The sequence below is a fragment of the Protopterus annectens genome, chromosome 1.part2, assembly GCF_019279795.1.
Source record: "Protopterus annectens isolate FY-2018-M chromosome 1.part2, PAN1.0, whole genome shotgun sequence".
NCBI lineage: Eukaryota > Metazoa > Chordata > Ceratodontiformes > Protopteridae > Protopterus > Protopterus annectens.
The window spans coordinates 505,375,875-505,398,021 of NC_056727.1; the positions used below are offsets into that span (position 1 = coordinate 505,375,875).

General features: G+C 39.6%; 1 protein-coding gene across 1 annotated transcript in view; it reads left to right on the plus strand.

Annotated features, from left to right (window-relative positions):
• Window positions 1-22,147, plus strand: part of NPHP1 (nephrocystin 1) — a 1,368,595-nt gene that overhangs the window by 434,725 nt on the left and 911,723 nt on the right. Inside the window, exon 6 of the mRNA XM_044057279.1 lies at window positions 4,257-4,293. Within this exon, the coding sequence (XP_043913214.1) occupies window positions 4,257-4,293 (37 nt within the window). The remainder of the gene's footprint in view (window positions 1-4,256; window positions 4,294-22,147) is intronic.

Consider the following 22,147-nt stretch of genomic DNA (forward strand, 5'->3'; position numbering starts at 1 on the left):
GGTGGAAGGAAAAGACAACTTTGGTATAAAAGTTATGTACTTAACACTAGATCATTGTTGTCTTCTTCCATCTATCTCAACCATCCATCCCATCATACTCTCTTCTAAGCTGACATCTTCTGTGAGTCACTTCTGGCTTTCTGGTAGACCAGCCTGAAACCTAGATTTTTGGGACTACTTGTGTAGTTCTTTTTTTCCCCCCTTTTTTCCTGAGGGTTTCTTCCATCTGGTTTTTAGACTATGGTAGAGCAAACTTGATCTGAGGAGATTCAGGGAGGGTAATGTATTATGACAGAGGAGGCATATCTTTGAAGCTGAAGAGTCTAATGTGCTGGCCTCAGATCCAGCCAGATCTGATAACCAATAGTTTGAGAGGGATGGAAGAAGACAACACAGATCTAGGGTAATTTATAGTAAATTTGCTTACACAACTGTACTTTTTAGGTTACATGTATTCATAGGTTCATAGGTGTGCACTAGGCAAATGGCTCTGGGGCCTTTGCAAGCCTAGCCCATAGAAGTGCCCTGGCGTCATGCTGCTTGACGTTAGTTCCCAGTTGTCTGTGAACTTGGTCAGCCAGAGGCCCCCCCCCCGTGTTGACCTTTAGTTGAGTATTTAGGACGTCTGAGAAAGTAGATGCCAAACAGGAGAGGACCCAGGACCGATTCCTGTGGGACTCCTCTCATCACTGGTCGGCAGTCTGACTTGGAGTCTGCTACTTTCACACTGTGGGTTCTATCTGTGAGCCAGTTTGCAACCCACCTAGTGATATAGGGCTAATGCCCAGTTTGGTGACTTTATCAATAACTCCTGAGTGGGGAATGGTATCAAAGGCCTTGGCCAGGTCAAGGTAGGCTGTATGAACTGCCTTGCCCTCATCCACAGCTCTGGTAACTGACTCAAAGAAGTCAACCAGGTTGAGCAGGCATGATCTACCTTTCACAAAACCAAATTGCTTGGGATCTAGAGTTTGGAGATTCCCTATATCCTTGATAATTAGGTCCATGATGATGCGCTCCATAGCCTTAAATATCAGACTCATCAGGATAATGGGGCGATAATTCCCAAGGTCTGTAGTCACTCCCCCTTTATGGAGAGGGATGACTGTAGCAGTCCGCCATTTGGTAGGGACAAACCATGAGGTGTGGCTGTGATTGAACAGGGCACACAGATGTGGTGCCAGTTCACTTTGTAGTTCATGTAGAACACATCCAGGGATATTGTCGGGTCCCATGGAAGCTGTATTCTTGGCCATGGGCAATGTAGCTTTAACCTAGATATAAGTTGTGCTTGAATGTAGACAGGGATGAACTTTGTCTTGTGTGTATGAGGAGTCTGTTCCAGAGTGGTACTATCCTCTGTGAGATATACCTATCCCTTCAAACCATTCTGTTGATGTTGCAGAAGAGGTTTATATCCCTAGACTGAGTATTTCTGATGCCATTTGACTTGCCGATGTACAGTAAATCCATCGGTAGTGGGTTGGAGGATGCCTTGTATGCCTGACACAGGTTACCTCTTAACAGTCTGTAGGACATGTGTGTCCTTTTAGTAAGGTGTCTGTGTGGGCATTCCAGGTGTTGCATGTGTCTGAAAAGACACATGCCAAAGACGGCATTATATTCAATGACTGGTCTATTGAGGACTGAGTAAAGGGAGACAATGACATCCCTAGTTCTAGACAAAATCCCTTTGTTTATAAGCTGTAGAATATAGGACTTTCTTCCAACGCTGAAGACATGTTGGTCAAAAGTTAGGTCACTCTCCAAATAAGTTCCCAAATCATGAACAAATGGGTCAATTATTAGGAATGGTCAATGTGGTAGTTTCCAGCAGACAGCTTCTGCCTCTTTCACATAGGTTCATAGGTTCATAGGTTTATACTAGGCTATCTGCCCGAGGGCATTTATAAGCCTAGCCATAGTTTTGTGGCTTACGTCACCCCTTAGTTTGGAGAAACTATGCCCATTATTTAGCTGTGCCTCTGTCGAGCAGTGACACTGAGGTAACCCCTGGGGTGTATCTGCGATCTCCCATCCATTGGTCAAGATTCCTCTTGAACAAGGCCAGCGAGGTGCTCTGCCTTACATAAACCGGGATTTTGTTCCACAGCATAGGGAGTCTTTGGGTGATGAATCTATCCCTCCAGCACGTCCTATTAATAACCGTGTCGAGGTTTAAGTCACCTGCCCTTGTGGCTCTGAGGGATCTAGATTTTTTGAGATGAAGCATATTCATCAAATCTGGGTTTGACATGGCCTTGTATGTCAGGCATAGGTCACCTCTGAGTAAGTGGTACGCTACTGAATATAACTGGAGTTCTTTCAGTCGTGTAGCATAAGACAGATTTTTGAGACCCTTTATCCTTTTGGTGAGGAACTTTTGTGGCCTCTCCAGCTGCTACAAGTGTCGGGTCAGATACATTCCGAATGGGGCATTATACTCGATCATTGGTCTGATGAGTGATGAGTATAGGGAGACTATGACTTCCCTTGATCTAGATGTGAATCCCTTCATGATAAGGTGGGCAATGTAGAAGGTCTTCCTAACTACTTTAGCAATATGAGTGTCGAATGAAAGGCTGTCAACCTGGGTTCCCAGGTCCCTAATAACTTCTTCTGTGTTCAGGGGATTGCCACCTATATGGTAGCTAGGGGTAACCTTATTTTTCCCGAAGGGTATGACTATGCATTTTTTGGCATTTAACTTGAGGCCATGGCTCTGGCACCAGTTATCCGTTTCTGTGAGACCCTTCTGAAGGATATCTGTGTCGGATGTGTTCTCAACTACGCCCAGTTTGCAGTCATCTGCAAACTTTGTCAGCCATAACGCTCCTGTGTTTGCTTGTACTTCAGAAAAGTAGATGCCAAACAAGAGTGGGCCCAGGACTGAGCCCTGTGGGACACCACTTGTGACAGGCTTAGAGTCTGACATGGCGCTAGCAACTCTGACCCTGTGGGTTCTGTCACTCAGCCAGTTTGCAACCCATCTTGTAATGTATGGGTTTACATTTAAGTTGATGAGTTTTCAATGATACCCGAGTGGGGTATTGTATCGAAAGCCTTCAGGTCTAGGTAGGCTGTATGGACTGCCTTCCCTCGTCAATGGCCTTGGTGACTGTTTCAAAAGTCAACCAAGTTTAAAAGGCATGATCTGCCTTTGACAAAGCCAAACTGGGTTGGATCCAAAGTCTGCAAATTCCCTATGTCTTTATTTATGAGATCCATTATGATCCTTTCCATGGCTTTGCAGATCAGGCTTGTTAAGCTAATGGGATGGTAATTTCCAGGGTCGGTGGAGGCACCGCCTTTGTGGAGTGGGTCCACAGTCGCTGTGCCACTCCTGGGCAATATCCAGAGGTGAGACTAAGATTAAACAGCTGTCCTAACTGTGGGTTTAATTCCTCGCTGAGTTCATGGAGCACACAGCCGGGGACACCATCAGGTCCCATGGATGCTGTGTTCTTTGCCTTGGAGAGCAGTTCTCACCTGTGCGTTGGAGATGTTTGGGGGCTACAATCATTTGGTATAGATATCTCTTCTTTAGGCGGGGAGGGTGGGGAGAAGTTTGCACTGAACCTGTCAGCCAGTATGTTGGCAATGTCTGTAGGATCAGTAATCTTCACATCATTTTGAACTAATTCTGAGCATATCTGGGAGTTTCCTCCTAGGTTTCTGACATAGCTAAAGAATGCTTTATGGTTGTCTTTAGAGTCCTTAGCTATTTTTTTCTCAAAATTAGCTTTGGATGATTTTATGACAGCTCTTAGCTTTTTACTTATAGTGATCAGCAGTGCAGTCCAGTTAGTTACTGTCCATTCTCAAAATGTCTGCCATAAATATTAGTTTGGTGCATGTTATGGCATGAAATATTCTTAAATGGGCAACTTTTGTGATACTGTAGATGTCTAAACATGTTTCAAGTCCATATTGGCAAGGAAAACTGACTCATAAATATGTCAGTCTGTAATAGGATGACTTTAATCAGGCACATTGGAAGCAGGCTTCATGGCTTTCAGCCCATACAACATAAATACAACTGAAAATCAGATGCACACATGCCTTGCAATATATATTGTAGCATAGTGCAACTTCAACAGCAGACTAATGATGTATTAAGACTGTGTTACGTATGTGGCACTTAAGAAGTTAGTGGTTGTATGTTGCTAGTATGTGTGTGTGCTAATTAAGATACAGCAATAATATGTTGGCTGTAACCTAAAATGCATTTTCTTTTTCTTATTTTCTTTTGAAAGACCTCACTGGAAAATGGTGAAGCAAGCTGTTACACAGGTAGGAATTTTACCAGTATTTTTCTTAAGATATATTTTTTCATTTCTTCAGTTGTTTTTGTTGAATAAACAGTTATTTTGCTAAGTTCATTAGATAATGTGTTTGTTATATTAAGGCCATCCTTATGAAGTTACTGTCATTTATGTGGAAAATACATTCTTCTCTAGTTAACCGTATATTATTTTATTTATTATAATTGCAGTACCCTTTGTAACAACATGCCATGCCACAGATAAACGTGTGTAATTCAAGTGCCTTTGTAAAGAGACTGAAGTGCTCATGTTATCTGCTAGGAAAAAAACAGAAAAAAGCTTAAAGCTCAAGTACATAACTGCAGTACAAATTTGTAAGTGTTCTGTTATAGTGGAATTTTGGAAAGAAGCATCAAATTAGATATTGCTGTTACCAACATCTTGGATCATCAAGATCTCTTCTTTTAGTGTTCCTAAACTTTACTTTTGATTCAATTTGTTCTCTACTTCTGGTGTGTTTTCTTACATTTCAGTTTGCTTAGATTCTGTTATGCTTATTCTTTGCATTTTAGAATTGTCACATGGTTTTCATCTTCTCTGTTTGGTAAGACTTTTCACTGATCTGCTGTGCTTTCTGTAAAGATGTATTCTGTTAGATGTTAACATTGTGGACTGTCCTTAACGAGTCCTGTGGTTTAATTCATTCTTTTCACTAATTAAAATTCCTAAATGTTTTTTTTTTTTTTTTTTACACTTGAGGTCAGACATTCATTTGTGACAGTGCATGCCTTGATCACATAAGCACACTTACCCAGTGTGTTCACCTGTTCTTTTCTGCTACTCACACAATTTGATCTTGATTCCTGCTATTGTTGGTGAAAGCTCCTGGATTGGTATGCTCTCTTCTTTTAAGTTTTTGAGTTTTGGAAACTTGTGTAAGTTCTGCAATGGATGACAAAAGCTAGCTCCTCAAGGAAATGTTGGAGGACCATTGTCATGACACAAATGGAAGGCTAAAGTTCTTCATAGGGGACTAGCTCATCAAGGAAATGTTGGAAGAGCACTGCCATGACCCAGATGCAAGGTTGAAGGTCTTCACAGGGCAATGAGGTTTTATTTGGAGGACTGGTGAAAGCCTATTCCTTCTAGAGATAATATCATGCTTTTGGCAGCTTTCTGGTCCTCTTTGGTGCAGCAGTCATCTCTGATTAACAGAGATTTGAGCTAATTCTGCTCTATCATGTTGACAGAGGTTCAGGGACCCATGAATGGTGCTCCTCTGTCTTCTAGTCCCAGGGGTGCATTCCATGGTACCAGTGCCACCCATTTCATCAGTCAGCTCAAGCCTAGTGTTGTCCAGGTTTATTTCAAGGAGTGGCCTCTTGAGTCCACAGGTCATGGATAGTGATAGTCAGTGCTGAGATGTCTTCTAATGGGGCTTCATCCCCCACAGCCAAGGCCCAGCAGAGTTGGTCAGTCCCAGCTAAGGGTGCAGCTGAGTGTGCCCACTTCAGAGTCTGTTACCCAGTTGTAAGATGTCAAATGCTTATTTGATTCTTGATTGGAGTTTGGGTTGTGGGTGAGAAAGAAATCTCACCCTTGAAGACTTCAGTGTGATGCCAGTACCTGGTCTAATGCAAGCCTCACCTGCTTGCATAAGCCACTAGCCTGGCGCTCAACATACTTATCACATGCATATATGACACTATGTTATCTTCCTCGTTTAGGTTTTTTTTTTTTTGATCAGCTGTGTTAAATTATCACATAAGACATGGGCAAATATATATTATCATGAAATAAAATAAGCTATATTAACATTTTCCATTTACATACATTATATACCACATATCTTTTCTTTTTTTGTAATTATCAGTCTAAGATTACATACATTGTTAAATTCCTGCCTTCTCTTTAACCTCACTCCTCTTCCTCCTGCACATTATTCTGCAAGTTTTGTTCCCACAATTTCTATTTATTCTATGTAATTTGCTCCTATCCTTTTCTAAATATCTCCCTTCCAGTTCTTTTATGTATTGTATAATATTCGGTACTTCAAATACAGTTGGTTTAGACTTTGATTTCCATTTTCTAGTAATTTCTTTTTTGACAGCCAACAGAATTAAACTTAATAAGGCATTAATATGTGTAGGCAATTATGTTCCTGTGTCCCACTTAGAAAATTCATATCTTTAGTTACAGCCATTTGCTCAACCAATGTTTTTGACAGAGTACTCTGTAGGATTTATAGGTTCATACGTTCGTATTAGGCTAATGACCAGCAAGGTCTTTGCAAGCCTAGGCATACAACCCAATCCAGTTTTGTCCCAGAGTTCCTTGGATGCCTGTATGATGGGGTATGTTAGTAAGGAGGTAGCTAAGGGCTGTGTTTGTGTGTGTGTGTGTGTGTGTGTGTGTGTGTGTGTGTGTGTGTGTGTGTGTGTGTGTGTGTGTGTGTGTTTGTGTGTGTGTATACTTGTGCCGTGTGTCTGCGTGTGTGCTTGCGCGTGTTTATGGCGATATGTTAGTTGGGGATTAATTTATTAACTGTTGACCTTTGTCCATCAGAGACACGGGGACCAGGCATGGGGTAAATTTGCAATTCCCCATCCAGTGAATCAAGGCTTCTTTTAAACAGGGTCAGGGATGAGCTCTGCTTCACTTAGATGAGGAGCTTATTTCACAGCACAGGGATCCTTTGAGACACATATTGGTCCTTCCAGCAGGTTCTACATATGTTGCAAAGTTCAGATCTTTGGATATTATGTTCCTGATGTTGTTTGTCTTGCAGATGTGTAAGAGATCCCTCAGAGCTGGATCCATGGATGCCTTAGATCGCCTCTCAGTAACCTGTAGGAGACTGAGTACAGGTAGGACCTTAAAGTGATTTGTTTAGGACAGGGTATTCATACCTTAAATTCTGCTGGTGAGGAACCTTTGAGGGTAGTTCAGCTGTTAAAATTGCCTTGTTAGGTACATACCAAAGGGGTCATTGTACTCAGTGATGGGTCTGATCAGGTTTGTTACTATTACTTCCTTGGACCTGGATGCCATACCGTTGCTTATGAGTTGGGCGATATAGAATGATTGTCTTACTATATTAGTTATGTGTTGCTGTTACACCAGATTACTGTCTACATATGTTCCGAGATCCCTAACTGTTGGGTCATCTCTTAGAGTTTGTTATCAATTAAGTAGTTAGCTTGGGTGGATGCTTTCCCAAAGGATACTATAATGCATTTCTTTGCATTGAGTTTTAATTCATGGCTTTTGCACCAGTCATTTGTTTGTGTTAAACCCTATTGTAGAATGTTGGTGTTGTGAAGGGAATATATGATAACTCCCAATTTAGAGTGTTTTGCAAACTTGGTGAGCTAGAGGCCTTTGACATTAGCCTTGACTTCTGAGAAGTAGGTGCCAAACAGAAGTGGGCCCAACACAGAGCCCTGGGTACACCACTGGTGGAAGTGGTCTCACCATTCCTGATTTCTTGGGTCTTATTTGTGAAACAGCTGGCAATCCAGTGAGTTATTTAGGGATGTATGCCTACTTTTGAGAGTTTGTCAACAATGCTTAAGTGGGGTATTGTATTGAACACCTTGGCTAGATCAAGGTAGGTGGTATGCACTATTTTCCCCTTATCCACAGTCATGCTGATTCTCTCAAAGAAGTCTACCAAGTTAACTAGTCAAGACCTTCCCTTAACAAAGCCAAACTGGGATGGGTCCAGTGTCTGTAGGTTGCCAATGTCCTTGTTGATCATTTCCATGATAATTCATTCCATTGCTTTGTATGTTATACTTGTCAGACTGAGTCTGTAGTTCCCAGGGTCAGTTGATGGTTCACATTTATGAAAATGGATGATTGTTGTCACCCTCCATTTACCTGGCACTTAACCTGTTTTGAGTCTGTAGTTGAAGAATGCCTCAAATGGAATTTTTAAAATCTGCCAGCTTGTAAGTCTCAAAACATATGTTCCCAGTTAACTTTTCTTTCCCCATTAAATCTCCAAAGTTTTTTTTCCTCAGGTAGATAGCAAATCTTGAAGTCTTTTGGGGGTGTGAAACACATCCAAGCAAAGATCCTAAACTTTCTAGACTCAGTTGCATACTTAGGAATCATATATATGTCCTCCCACTTTTTCTATTGTAAATTGCTTTACCATTCTCTCGTTGCAATCTTTTTAATCTCATCTGATTGTTTCTTATAGTTATATGCCCTACCAATAATCCCTCTTTTTACAACAGCTTTTGCTCTAGATTCAACTAAAAATTCAATCAGAGCAAGTCTTTCACTTAAGTTGCCCCTAACCCTTTCTCTTTACATATAGTCTGGTATCCATTCCTAGTAAGGAAGGCTGTCTCTGGCCCACATCTGTCAACCACTTAGTGTATAAGAAATCTGGAGAAAGCCTAAACTAATGAGGGGACAAGGCCCCAAAAGTAGAAGAAAATTTTAAATATTGATGTGATAAGCTTAGAAAGTTGCTAGAGTAATAGGATTTTTTTGACTAATACAAAATCTGAAATTCAGTTGAATGCCACTACACAGTGACTTTAATCCTCAGTGATTTGCCAGAAAAACAGAAATTTTAGAGCAGCAGGCCAAAACATGAATAAAAATCTGCACATTCTGTGAAAATCTGGAGGGATGCTCAAGCCTGCAGTTCAAAAATCATCTTGGCCTCATCCCACTCTATTACCTGTCCCTTTTGAGTTTTTGTTTCTAATAAGTTGGTTCCTTTGCTGTTTTTTCCAGTAAATTACAGCCCTCTCCTGCATATTTTCTGTACCACTACTTGCAGTTATCCCTACTGGCAAAATCTCCTTTCTCCATTTTTGTGTTTCTGCTACTTTATGAATATAATATTCTTTATGGCTGTTACTATTCTCCTTAAGGATCTGCATTCAAAACCCCACTCTCTCTTTATTTTTTGAACTTCCCTCCTAATTCATCATCATCTCTCGTCATTTTGAATTACTATCTTCTGCTTGTGTTATGTTATGTGTATAAGCCTTAACTCTGTAGCTGTAAACTATCCCTTCAAATCAAGTAATTGTAAGCCATCATGTTTTGTTGGAAGAATCATCAGAACTCACTTCATTCTCCCCACCCTGATACATTCTTTCAACTCTCTATTTATTGTAGACCACAACTTCTCCTCTGGTTGATAAAAATATGCCTGAGCCATATATCAAATCAAAGGGTCTAAAACAGTTTTCACTGCTTGTGTCTTACTATCTATATCCACAAAAAAGAGCTTCCAGTTTCTCATTTTTTTGTATTATTTTTTGTTTACTCTCTTCCCACATATCCTTAAATGCCATAACAGAAGCCTTTTTAATCCATACTGCTAAATACTTCATCTTATCATATCCCCATAAATATGGGTATTGCTGAACTAATTCATATGTGGTTACATAATTTATGCCTATAGGCATTATTTTATCTTCATTAATTGCATATCCTGAAAAAACAAAAAAAAAATTGAAACTGCATAGGATGTTCCACAACACACAGATGTCCTTTTCTGGGTTTATCATCTGTCAATAAAGCTAATTTTTCTTGATTACCACACCAATTATATCCTTGCATTTCTGGGTCCCTTATTTTCTTTGTAGGGGCTTTAAATACAAATCAAATAACAGATGGGAAAGAGGACTCTCCTGTCTGGTGCCTCTGTTCTAATGCAACTTATCAGAGAGGAGCCCTACTCATAAAATCTCAGCTTACTCTGTCAAATGTTTTCTCTTCATCAAGAACCACAAATAATAAAGGTATTTTCTTACATTCTGCTTCCTTTGGGGTCATCATTGTTCTGTTAATATTGTCAAATGTTTCTTCACCTCCAGAAACCTACATTGATCCAAATATATCAATTTTAGCAACACCTTTGCCACTCTTTTAGCTTTTTAGCTTGTATAAACATAAACACGCTATAATCGTGGTTTAAAATAATTCAAATAGGTCTGTATGAACCTGGGTCTGGTGGGTCTTTACTATCCTTGGGTAATACAGCCAGCATTAAACAGGAAAAAAGCACCAGCAATCCATAGTCGCCCTAAAGACGAAAATGAACTGGTACTGGTTTCAGCATTATCATTGTGTGCTGTTTTGTGCTTTGCTTGCTGTGGAACACATTAAATGTTTTAAGGTGATGCTGGTGCTTTTTTCCTGTTTATTGTTTTTTTTTTGGGGGGCACCTCATCCACCTGGACTTGGTTTAATACAGCCACCATAGCTTTTTTCCAAGATGCTGGTGCTTTCTCTCCTTTTAAAACATTGTTAGAAAAAAATGTTCCAGATCTTTATCATTTTTTTCCTTCCTAACTTCCAAGCTTCCACATGAAGACTTTTCATTGCATTCACAGTGTTCTTTTATTTTAAAGCTTGCTGCTTACACAAAAAATGTTATTAGATTAAGCCAAGGGCATTAATCCACATATTCACCTATGCAAAACTAAGAGAAAACATCTCAATGCTAGATATATTATAATCAGTTCACTTTTATACTCCATCCCTTACATAACAGCCTAAGATTACAGCATATTAACTTAATCATGATTTTGTCCTGCCTTTCATCTTTTTTTACACTGTAATGCCTGCATTGTGTACACTGTAATGCCTGCATTACTTAAAACTAAAAAAGAAAAAAGTGCTTGTTTACTTTAGTATCTTTATTGGGTCTATATTATATACCTGAAGTTTCAAAACTTTGAACCTCATATGATCGACACCATATGAGTGAAGTTTGAAACATCGAATATATAATTATAAAGAATAAAAAAGTAGCACTTATCTAAATGCTCTTAGCAGGGGGCAAGGACTCCTGCACCCCCCCCACATAGGGGGCAATACCGGCCACACCCCTGCTACTTAAATATACCAACTCTGTCGCACTTCAGTGCAGAAAAGGGAAATCTTCCCATTTTGTGCCATATGGAGCCATTTGTTTTAACCTTTGAACTTGTAAAAGTTCGATCACATGGTGTCGACCACGTGACATTTGTACTTTTACAAGTTCAAGGTTATAATAGGAACCCTCTTTGTCACATACAACAATCTCTGAAAACGCTTTATAATATAACATGCAGTTTATATCATGAAATGTTTCATACATACTCCTAAGAACAGAAATTGTTTACTTACTGTTATGTTTCCCCTTTTAGTGTTCTTCCAAACATAGTTACATGAAGTGGGGTATATGCTTTTCATTGCCCCCTACAAGTTTAACAAATTCAACAAAGGTCCAGTCTTTCTCAGACAGTTTTTCTTGTAAAGCTATATTTCATAAATGTGATTGATGCTTTATAATCTCATATTTATTCACTAATTTTAGTGTTGCTGGTCATCTTCCTGTTCATTTTTATCTCCCAACCACAGACTCTAGTTCAAATCAAATGTACTCCTGATTCTTCTAGTCAACTCCTGCAATTTTTTTATGTCTTTCAAGCATTTTACTTTGGAAAATTCGAAAATGTTTCAATGGCAAGATCTCTTTATGAGTTGTATTAACAGAAGAGTAAAAAGCAGAGTGGACTTCTGTTTGATGGCTCACTTTTTCTTGGATAAACTTTTGTATTTTCTCCTTAGCTTGTTCTGCATCCAAAACTAACTTTGATCTTCCAGGAAAAATATTTTGAAGACAGCTAGAATCTCACACCTGCCTATTGATATTCCCTGATTGCTGGGATAAATCTGCTTCACTTCTGCCTGTTGTGCAGTGAATAATCACTTTCCACAAATACACTACTGTCTCCATCTTTTAATACTTTGCCCTTCTGCCACAGATTTGTCAAGATAACCTCTTTTTACTGGTATGATTGCTTTGCAAGACAAAATGTATATACATAATTATTCCAAAACCAACCTTGCTATATACAAGGTGTCAGAATATTGTATCTTGAAGCATACATGATGACAAAGACAACTGTATTGATATTTGACCTCTGTCAATGAGCATTTCTTAGAACTGTAAGGTGATAACTTTATTTTTAAAGGCTTAAGCCACACCCAATAGAAGTTAAAGGTTTGCATTCAAAGATCTGTACTGGAGGGAATGAGGTAATGACATTCATGTTAAATAATTGTATACATATGCCTATTGTGTGTGTGTGTGTGTGTGTGTGTGTGTGTGTGTGTGTGTGTGTGTGTGTGTGTGTGCGTGCGTGCAGTTTGTGCATGAGTGTATGTGAATGTATATTCTGCAATGGACTAGAATACTGTCCAGGACTGTTTCTCTGTCTTCAGTTGCTTGTTTGAATAGGTTTCTGCTCCCCCATGAACCTGACTAGGATAAAGTGGCTATACAGTCTATCATAGTGTTTCTGCAGTAAGTTGTGAGCATTTCTAGAATTGATTAGTACATTCCTGATGTGAAAACTAAAGAAGAAAATGAATAAGAAATGCCCCAATGGAGATATCAAATGTATTGTTCCCTCTTTAACATTTACTCCATACCTTCTGGCTTCTGCCAAGGTTAAATGTTCACTGTCTCATTACTGTAACTGCTGGTGCATCTGCAGTACTCACTCTGTCTCCCTGATTAAATAAATGTTTTGATGCAGAACAGGTTAAGGAGGAAATAAAAAAGTTTATCCAACAAAAAGTGAGCTACCAAGCAGAAGGAGGCTCTGCTGCTCATTCTTTTGGTGGCAAAGTTCATAGAAAGACTTTGCCAATGAAACCTTTTCTAATGTTGCAAAGGAAAATGCTTGAGAGACATCAAAAAGCACAGGAGTTGGTAGAAGAATCAGGAATATCTTGGACTTCAGCCAGAACCTGGTGTTGGGAGATGGAGATGAATACAAAGAAGACCAGCAACACCGAAATTAGTGAATAAATGGGAGACTATATAGCGTCAGTCACATTTATGAAATATGGCTTTTGAAGAAAAGGTGGTTGAAAAGGACTGAACTTCTCTGGACTTTTTTAAACTTAATTTTTGTCCTTATTAGTATTTATAAAAAAATCAGGATATAAATTGCATGTTATATACAGTAAAGCAGTTTTGTGTAGTGTGTAATCAGTTACATTTTAAATGTGGGGAGAGCCTTTTCAGTGACTGCTGTTTGTGTTAAAGATATTAAAATAAACAAGTATTTTTTTAAGTTGTAATAATATAGGTTTTACAGTATAATGAGAAGAAAGGCTGGACAAAAGCAAGTTTATTTTGATGTGATGTTGGATTGCCGGAATAGGGGTGGGGTGTAAAATTGCACTGATTATATTATATGTAGAATTCAGATATTTTGTCTTGTTTTTCACAAGAGTGAAGTTCTAGACTAATGATCTAGGATTAAGTTATAGGTAAGTGTTTTGTAAGCAAGTAGGCTTGAAAAATAAGACAAAATGATAAAAGCCATGAAAAATGTTTTTTTTATGTCTTCAAAGGTATTAGCTTTATTCCTTTAGCAAACATTCAGTGGGAGTAAGGAAATCTCCAGTTGAAGGTGGTTGAAACTTCTACTCTGATTAACTACTTTTACATGGGAACAAACAGTCTGCAAATGCAAGCAATTAATCCAGAGAGTTATGAGCATTCTTTGCTTAGGGAAATGCAAACTTTAAAGGTGCAGTGGTTAGTGCAATGAAAAATAAAGTTTTAAATCATTAGAAGTAAGAGATAGCAGCCTTGATACTTTAATGCATTTAATAGAACATTGTACAATTTAGTTTTATTTAAAGATACCAAGTGCACTTTGTTTAGGGCTAAAAGTAAATGTCTATGAAAACATGCAAGCAGTTTTTCACATCTGTGAGTGAACTACAGATTAGGGAAAAACAGACAGCAATCAGTGTAAGTGGGAACACAGACTGCAGCATGCGATTTAGCATGGATAACCTTAATTTTAGGTTAGGTAATGCCCGTAGGTGCAGCTGTCGATTTGGGTTAGTTGTTCCTATCCGGAGGGTTAAACTTCATTATATGAAGATGTTCATACTTTTGTTCATTTGTTAATAGGTTCTGGGCGGGTGTTTGTTTTTTGTTTGAGGGCTCTCATTAAAACAAAAAGTCTTGTAAAATGTGGCATATGTTCAAATGGAGTTGACAGGAAACAACTGTTTAAAAGATTATTCTGACAAACATATCTTTATCACTTTCTTCCCTCTTAGCTTTCAGACTTCCACTGAAATACTATCTATTCCCAGAGACATTCCTGCAGAGTGGTTATATATCATCATTTTTATGGTAGACATTTAAAAAAACTGTCACATGTAATAAGTGGGAATAGTAACTCCTTATCATAATAGTGGCATTATCCATATTATTTTAGAATGTGAATGGCCTCACAGGTACAGACAAAAAGATAAGCGTATTGAATTATATTAAAAAAGAAAAAAGATAATAATGGTAGATTTATGGTAGTAATGGGTTACTGGCAAAGGAGGAGGATTATACTCTTATGTATTTATATTCCACCTAAATCTGCTATCATGGAGCTTAAGAAAAATTTGAGAGAAATGCTCAGCTTTCATCAGGGAATGGTACTTATTGGTGAGAATTAGAACTTCATTTGCAGCATTGATGATTTATTTGGGGGACCTAGAATGGAAAATATATTAAAAGAGGATAGATTTGTAAAAAATTATGAAAATGTTTGATATGGAAGACATGAATTCAGTAGTAGGAACTCTGAGAGAATTTATATATTATTTCCCAATGTACAATAACTGGGCCTGACTAGACAGAAATTCTATTTCACCGGAACATGTGCATTTAATTGAAAACTGTGACGCGCATCCAATAACTATTTCAGATCATGTGCCAGTAACAACTAAGATAAAATTGCAGGATAATTAAGTAAAAATAAGACAGTGTCACTTCTCCACCTACCTTTCAGAAAGAGAGGAATTTAAGGAATGGGTAGTGGAAATTATTAGGGAAGATAGAAATACTCCAGTAGCTATAACTAATGAGTGGTATAAAATGAAAATGGAATTTAAAAACAGGGTAGAAATAAAGAAAAAAAGACATGGTTAAGAAGTAACAGGAATTATTTGGAGAGGTTGACAAAGGTTAAAGTATTGCAGAATAAGAGGAATCTCACAGAACAAGAAGAGGAGCAACTGCAGAGTTCTAGAGAGAAAATAAGGCATTATCTGGATAATATGCATGAGTTTACAATGATTGCTGTTAAGCAGCTGTTTTTTGATGACATCTCCAGAGCACAAATAGTTTTAGCACAATGACTCAAGCAACAGAAGGTAAAAAGGGTTGTTGCCAGGTGGTAGGGAACCTGTAACAAGAAAAGTAGTCAAAGCTCCTGCAGAGGTATTAGAAATATTTTTGAAATTTTAAGAAAATTTATATAAAGCAGAGAAGTGAGGAAATCAAGAAAAAGTACAAATGGAAATATTTATGGAAGACATTAAATATGCCAAGGTTAGAGCTGGATGAGGCTCAACAACTTACAATTAAGATAAGAGGAGATGAGATAAAAATGGTGACATATAACCAATCTTTATGAATGTCTCCAGGAATAGTTGGTATTTCAGTAGAAGTTTGGAAGCTAGGTGGTAAGAAAGTGATAAGGATCTGGGAGGTTTTATTTAACAGTATTTTAAAAGGAGTGGAGGCAGCAACATCCTGGAAAAGAAAAGGCTGTGGTGGCTATAATCCTAAAGACAGTAAAGACCCATCTGATCCAGCTTCATATGGACCTATTTCAATTTTAAACCATGATTATAAACTGTTTATGTCTGTAATGGGTAAAAGAATGGCACATGTGATGCCAAAATTGATAGATATGGACCATTGTGGTTTAGTGGAGTAGAGGCAAACATTTGACAACATTAATAGAATGATGATATTCCAGTGGGAAGCAGAATGTAAGACAGTGCTGCTGTTGGTGGGTCTTGAGGGAGAGAAAGCATTTTACAGATTATTTTGAATTTTATGAGGAGGGCAATGGAAGCATCTTCATTCCCTTATATAGTTTTCTTCTTTCGGCTTTTCCCGGTTAAGGGTCGCCACAGTTGATCACCTGTCCGCTTATGATTGGCAGTAGAATTTTACTGTGTCGAGTTGCCAGCCCGGCACCCAACCTTTAATGGAAGGCACACACACACACACACACACACACACACACACACACACACACACACACACACACACACACACACACACACACACACACTCATACCTAGGGCCAATTTAGAGTGTCCAATCTACGTACAGCATGCCTTTGGGATGTGGGAGGAAACCGGAGCACCCAGAGGAAACCCATGCGGCCACAGGGAGGACATGCAGACTCCGCACAGAAGGCACCCCAACCGAGGATCGAACCGGAGAACCTCTTGCTGTGAGGCGACAACATTAACCACTGCACCACAGTGGCCACCCTTCATTCCATTATATAACAATAAGGTTAATTTAGGAGGATATATGAGGGATCGTTGGCAAAAAGTAAAATGGGTGGGTTCCTCTCTGATAAGTTGTGTCTGAATTGACAATCCAGGTGGAATGTCCTCTTTTTCCTTTGTTATTTGCTTTGTATTTGGAGCCATTGGCAAATAAAATAAAGGACTTAGAAATTTATGGAGAGGAGTGGTATGTTAATCAAGAAAAGTTGGCTTTGTTTGCAGACAATATTATTTTGTACCTGATAAAACCAGAAAAGTACATCTCAGTTTTTTTGGAACATTTTGAGACAGTTTCAAGTTTGTTGGGATGTAAAATTAATGAAGATTAAACAAAGGCAATAGCTGTACTCTGTGTAGCCACACATGAACTGGTTCAGCAATACCAATATTTATGGGGACATGATAAAAGTATTTAGGAGCGTGGATTAAAAAGGATTCTGCTGTGGCAGCTATGGGTATGTGGGAAAAAGCTAAACAAAAGATAATACAAAAACTGTGAAAATGAAAGCTCTTGTTATATGTGTATGAATGACAAGATACAAACAGTGAAAATAGTTTTAGTCCCTTTGGTTTTATATACAGATCAGGCATATTTTTATCAATACGTGGAGAAGTTGTGGACAATAATTAACAAAGAGTTGAAGGAATTTAGTTGAAATGAGAGGAGGGCAAAGGTCAAGGGGGATATGTTGATCCTTCCAACAGAACAATGTGGCTTAGCATTACCTGATTTGAAGGGATATTTTACAGCTGCACAGTTAAAGCTCATATACATAACAAGCTGAAAGTTATAATTCAGAGTGGAAAGGGATGATGACGAAATGAGAGGAGGGTTCAAGAACTAAAGAAAGAATGGGATTTTGGATGCAGAGCCTTAAGGAGAATAACAACAGCTGTACAGAATATTATGTGCATAAAGTAGCAGAAAGTATTCTAAGAACTAGGCCAACACGAGAATGGAGAAAGGAGATTTTGTAATAGAGATGTCTGCCATTATGGATACAGAGAGAAGCCAAGAAGGGGCTGGACTTTACTGGAGCAAACTGGCTAAGTAACCAAAGTATTGGGAGCAAATAACTACAGAGGGAAAGGTAATGGAATGGTTAGAGGTCAAGAAGACATTTATATTGTAGGCTAGAGACTGCCTTCACTATCAGAGATTGATATCAGAGTATAGGGCATAGAGAAAGGGCTAGGGAATCTTAAGTGAAAGACCTGCTTTGCTAGAGTGTTAGTTGAAGGTAGAACAGAAGCTGCTGTTAAAAAAATGGACCATTAGTAGGGCATACAAGATATTGCATGATAACTAAAGGAATCAATTAGAGGAGGATAGAAAAGATTGGGAAGAGAGATTGGATTAGCAATTCACAAGGAAACAGTAGGAGGACATATGTATGCCTTCCAAGTATGCAAGAAAGTCTACTGATTTAGGATTTTTGCTTGGAAGTGTTTGCATAGGTATGTTTATATCCCAAGGAGACTCCAAAGAATTTTTCCCTCATGTAGGTCGTAAATGTTGGGGGTGTGGGGGGGGAGAAAGAAGTAACTGGCAACATATGTTTTGGGAGTTTAATAAGTTGCAGACTTTAAAAATTCCCTACAGAATACTCTGGCCAAAGTAGTGAGTAAAGAAATGGGTATAAGTAAGGAATTTTTTTTGGAACTGAGATGCAGGATTTGAATTGCGAAAGTATAGTAAGGCCTTTTTAAGTTTAATTCTGGTGGCTGCCAACAAATCATTTACTAGAAAATGGAAATCAAAGTGTAAACTTTGTTTGAAGTAGTAAATATTGTGACAGAAACATAATAAATTGCATAGAAAAAATGGAAATTGTGGTAGCAGTACATGCATAATAATGCTTTGGAGAATGAGTGATATTTAAGGGAAGGCAGGAATTGAGCAATCTATGTAATACTGGTAATGCTGAATTGATGATGGTTATACAAAAATATGTGATGATTAATGTTTGTAACTGGGAACAGGCTAATATGATTAGTTTTCTTTTATGTAAATATATGCTCTGTTGCTGTCCTTTTTATTCTTCCTCACTATTGAGTTACGGATCTGATCCACAGATCTGACTCAGATGCATTTTTCACAGACTTAGGCTCCAGTCTTAAACTCTTCCCACTACCCACAATGCTCTACACTCTACCCAGTGTCCTCAGATCTCGTTTGCCACCATCGCTGACAGATGTGGTTCGCCAGTCTCAAGTTTCTGAGTAGCTAAAGTCTACTTTCTGATTCAGATAAGTGTCATATTTCAGAATTCCGTGTCCTGTTATACCTGTCCACCTCTCCTCCCACTAGTTTTTTACTGGCATTAGGGTTTTTCTTTTTGGCACCTTAGTGTTTTCTCCCTTTTTGCTGTTTCTCTGCTTGTCCATTTTGGACAACTTCCCTGTTAGTTAAAAAAAATAGTAAAAGTAAAAATAGAGGTTGTTCTTTTCTTTTGGTATTGTGGTTATCATTTATTTTTGTCTTTGCTTTTTGCTATTATATCAGAAAATCCTTCAGTATTTAAGCGCTGTTCAGAATGTGGACATAAAATCCCACATTCCGACATGCACAGTAGATGTATATACTGCTTGGGTGCTGAGCACCTATGGTTGGCCTGTGACATCTGTGAAGGGTTTAATCCCAGGGCCATAGCTGATCGCAGAAACAAATTAATTCTGTAAGGACCTTTGCCATCTTCATTCTCCTCTTTGTCAGGGGCTCAGACCCCCTTGAAAATTGCACCTGGCTCTTCAGAACACATGGGCATCCTCACAAGACTTTGAGGGCTGTTTTGGCGCCACCTTCTAAATTCTCAAAATCCTTGGATCCGAAGTTGTCGGATCTGAGACCTATACCATTCCTTTGGACCCAAAACAACTTTTCATCAGAGTAGACAGAAAGTACCTTAACCTTTACATCTCCAAATCTTCAGCTTTCTCCTCAGATCCTAGTTCCTTGGGTCAGAGAGTCTGGAGCCAAACTGCTGATATGTCCATTAGGTCAGTATCTCTGACCTTGCCAACACAGATTTTGCAAACTCCCACTAGACATTCAAGATCAGAGTCAGTGGATCCTCCAGATACTCCAGGAGCCTCTGAAGTAGCTATGGATAGAATGATGTGGTGGTTTCTCAGAGCCCAGATTCAGATGGGGGCTTTACCTACTCCATCCAGTCTCAGATCTGTGAGTGTTCTGGTGTCCCAAGCCAGATATCCTTCTCTGAGTCAACCTCTCATTTTGGAGAAAGTTGGCCTTGGATCCAAGGAAGCTGTCTTCATCAACTCCAACTGTTACTCTGACTGCCTCTGCTCTGAGATCTTCTGATCAGAGTTAGTCTTGGATCCATGATGTCACTATCTAGTCTGGGATTAAGGGTTCAGCTCCATCTTTGTCGTAGCTGTCCCTTTCTCTCGGAGCTTCAGCTGTTGACAGCTCGGGTCCAATTCTTCCTGGAGACTTCAGATCCGTGGTTGTCCCTCTTCCTTCCTTCCTTCTTGACTGCTTAGGCTCTGAGGAGGTTGGAGAGGGTATTCCCGGGTCCATCGGCCTTCCAGGTGGTGGAAAGGGTCCACTCTTATCACAGAGATCTGACCTCCCAGATCTGTGATCCTCCCCATCATCCCTCACTGGATCTGACTGCTGAGCTTGGTATACTTGTCCAATGTCAGCCTGCCTCAAGAAGTCTCCAAGACATGCCCCCCAGAGGGAGCCTCTCTTCTCCTGACACCTCCTCTGATCATCCTGTGGAGGAGGTCCCTCACAAGAAGATGCGAAAAGGAGGAGCATAAACTCCCGTATGGAGTCTCTCACTGAAGATACAGACTTTGACAAGGCAGAGGGATTTCCAAGGTCACCACCAGAAGATTTCTCCTTTGGACACATCTTAGAGAGCCTTAGACAAAGAGGTGGCTGGTCAGCCCAAAATCCATCTTCTGAAGGGTCTGTGTTTTTGGAGGCTTTTGGGATGGGCCCTTCTATGGCTTGGGTGACCCTCCAGCATATGACCTCATAGATTTAGTCTCCCGCTGGGCCTGGAAGGAGTGGGACACCATCAAACCAATACCAAAACATCCAGATAAATTTCTCTCTCCCCCTAAGGACCATCTGCATTGGACCAAGGGCATCCCTAAAGATGCTTTGGTTGTGGCAGCAGCTACCAAAAAAGAGCTAGCTGAACAGAGCTCAGCTGTCCATCTGCTGAACAAGGAGTCCAGAGTGATGGACAGATTTGGTTAGCGCATTTATATCTCAGCTACCTTCTCAGTGAGAGTGTTAAATTATTTGGCACATTTCACTAGATTACAGAGAGATCTGGTTAAAAAACTTTTTTTTCCTTGTTCAGGCCATCAGTCAAAGATACTTTAACCAGCAGTGAGAAGGAAGGAAAGACCCAATCTGCTATTGGGATCAAGTTTTCTACCCCTCAATGGACTTTTTCATGAAACCAGCAAGGAGGTAAGAAAACCTGGTTCAGAAAAATCTCAAGGGTCTTTTCCGGATCAAAGTGGTTATTCTTCCTTCAGGGGCAGAGGAGGTTTCAACAGGAGGCACCTCCCCAGAGGCAGAGGGTGTCCACAAAGTCAGGGCTTCGGAGAACCCTTCTCTGACAAGCGCTGCCAGTGCTCCTGAAGTGCTGCCCGACTGCTCTACTCTGGTGGCAGATGGGGGTCATTTTTTGTTACATCCAAATCCCTCGACTAAGATAACTGCAAATACTTGGGGGATAAGCATAATTTCCAGAGGCTACTATATTCTCTTTTTCCGTCCACCTCCAGAAAAATGTTGGAAACTCCCTGACCTTCCACCCAGTCAAAGGGAGTTTGCAGTATGAGAAATCTAAAAACTGCTGCAAAAAAAAGAGTCACCCAAGAGGTTCCAACCGGACAAAGAAGATTCAGAACTTACTCCCACTTCTTTTTAGTGCCAGAGAAAACCAGGGACCTGAGACCAATCCTGGATCAAGGCAACCTATACCAATATGTGAAGAAGTTTAAGTTCCGGATGGTCACGGTTCAGTCCATAGTACTGCTGCTGCGGAAGAACAATTGGCTGTGCTTGATAGACTTGAAGGATGAGTACTACCACATTGAGAAGGACAGGTGCTCCAGAAGTCATCTGCACTTTCGGCTGGGAACCAGTCACCTCCAATTCAGACTTCTGTCCTTTGGACTCACCACAGCCCCCAGGGTGTTTACCAAGTGTATAGCAGTAGTTGCAGCTCATCTCAGACTGCAGGGATTCTGAGGACAGCTGGCTTCTAACTGCCTTAACCAGGCATCAACTTAGTCAGGGCAGGGATTATTTGTTTTAGATTTCCATTTCCCTAAGCATCACTATAAATCTGGAAAAAAACACTTCCATCCCCAGTTCAAAAGTTGGAATTCATTGGGATTCTCCTAGACATAACAAATCAAGTAGTGCCTTTGTCTCTCCATCGCATTCAGACACTGAGAGAACAAGTGCAGACAATTCTAGACCTCCCATCTCCACCGGCGCAGTTAATACTTCAGACAGTTGG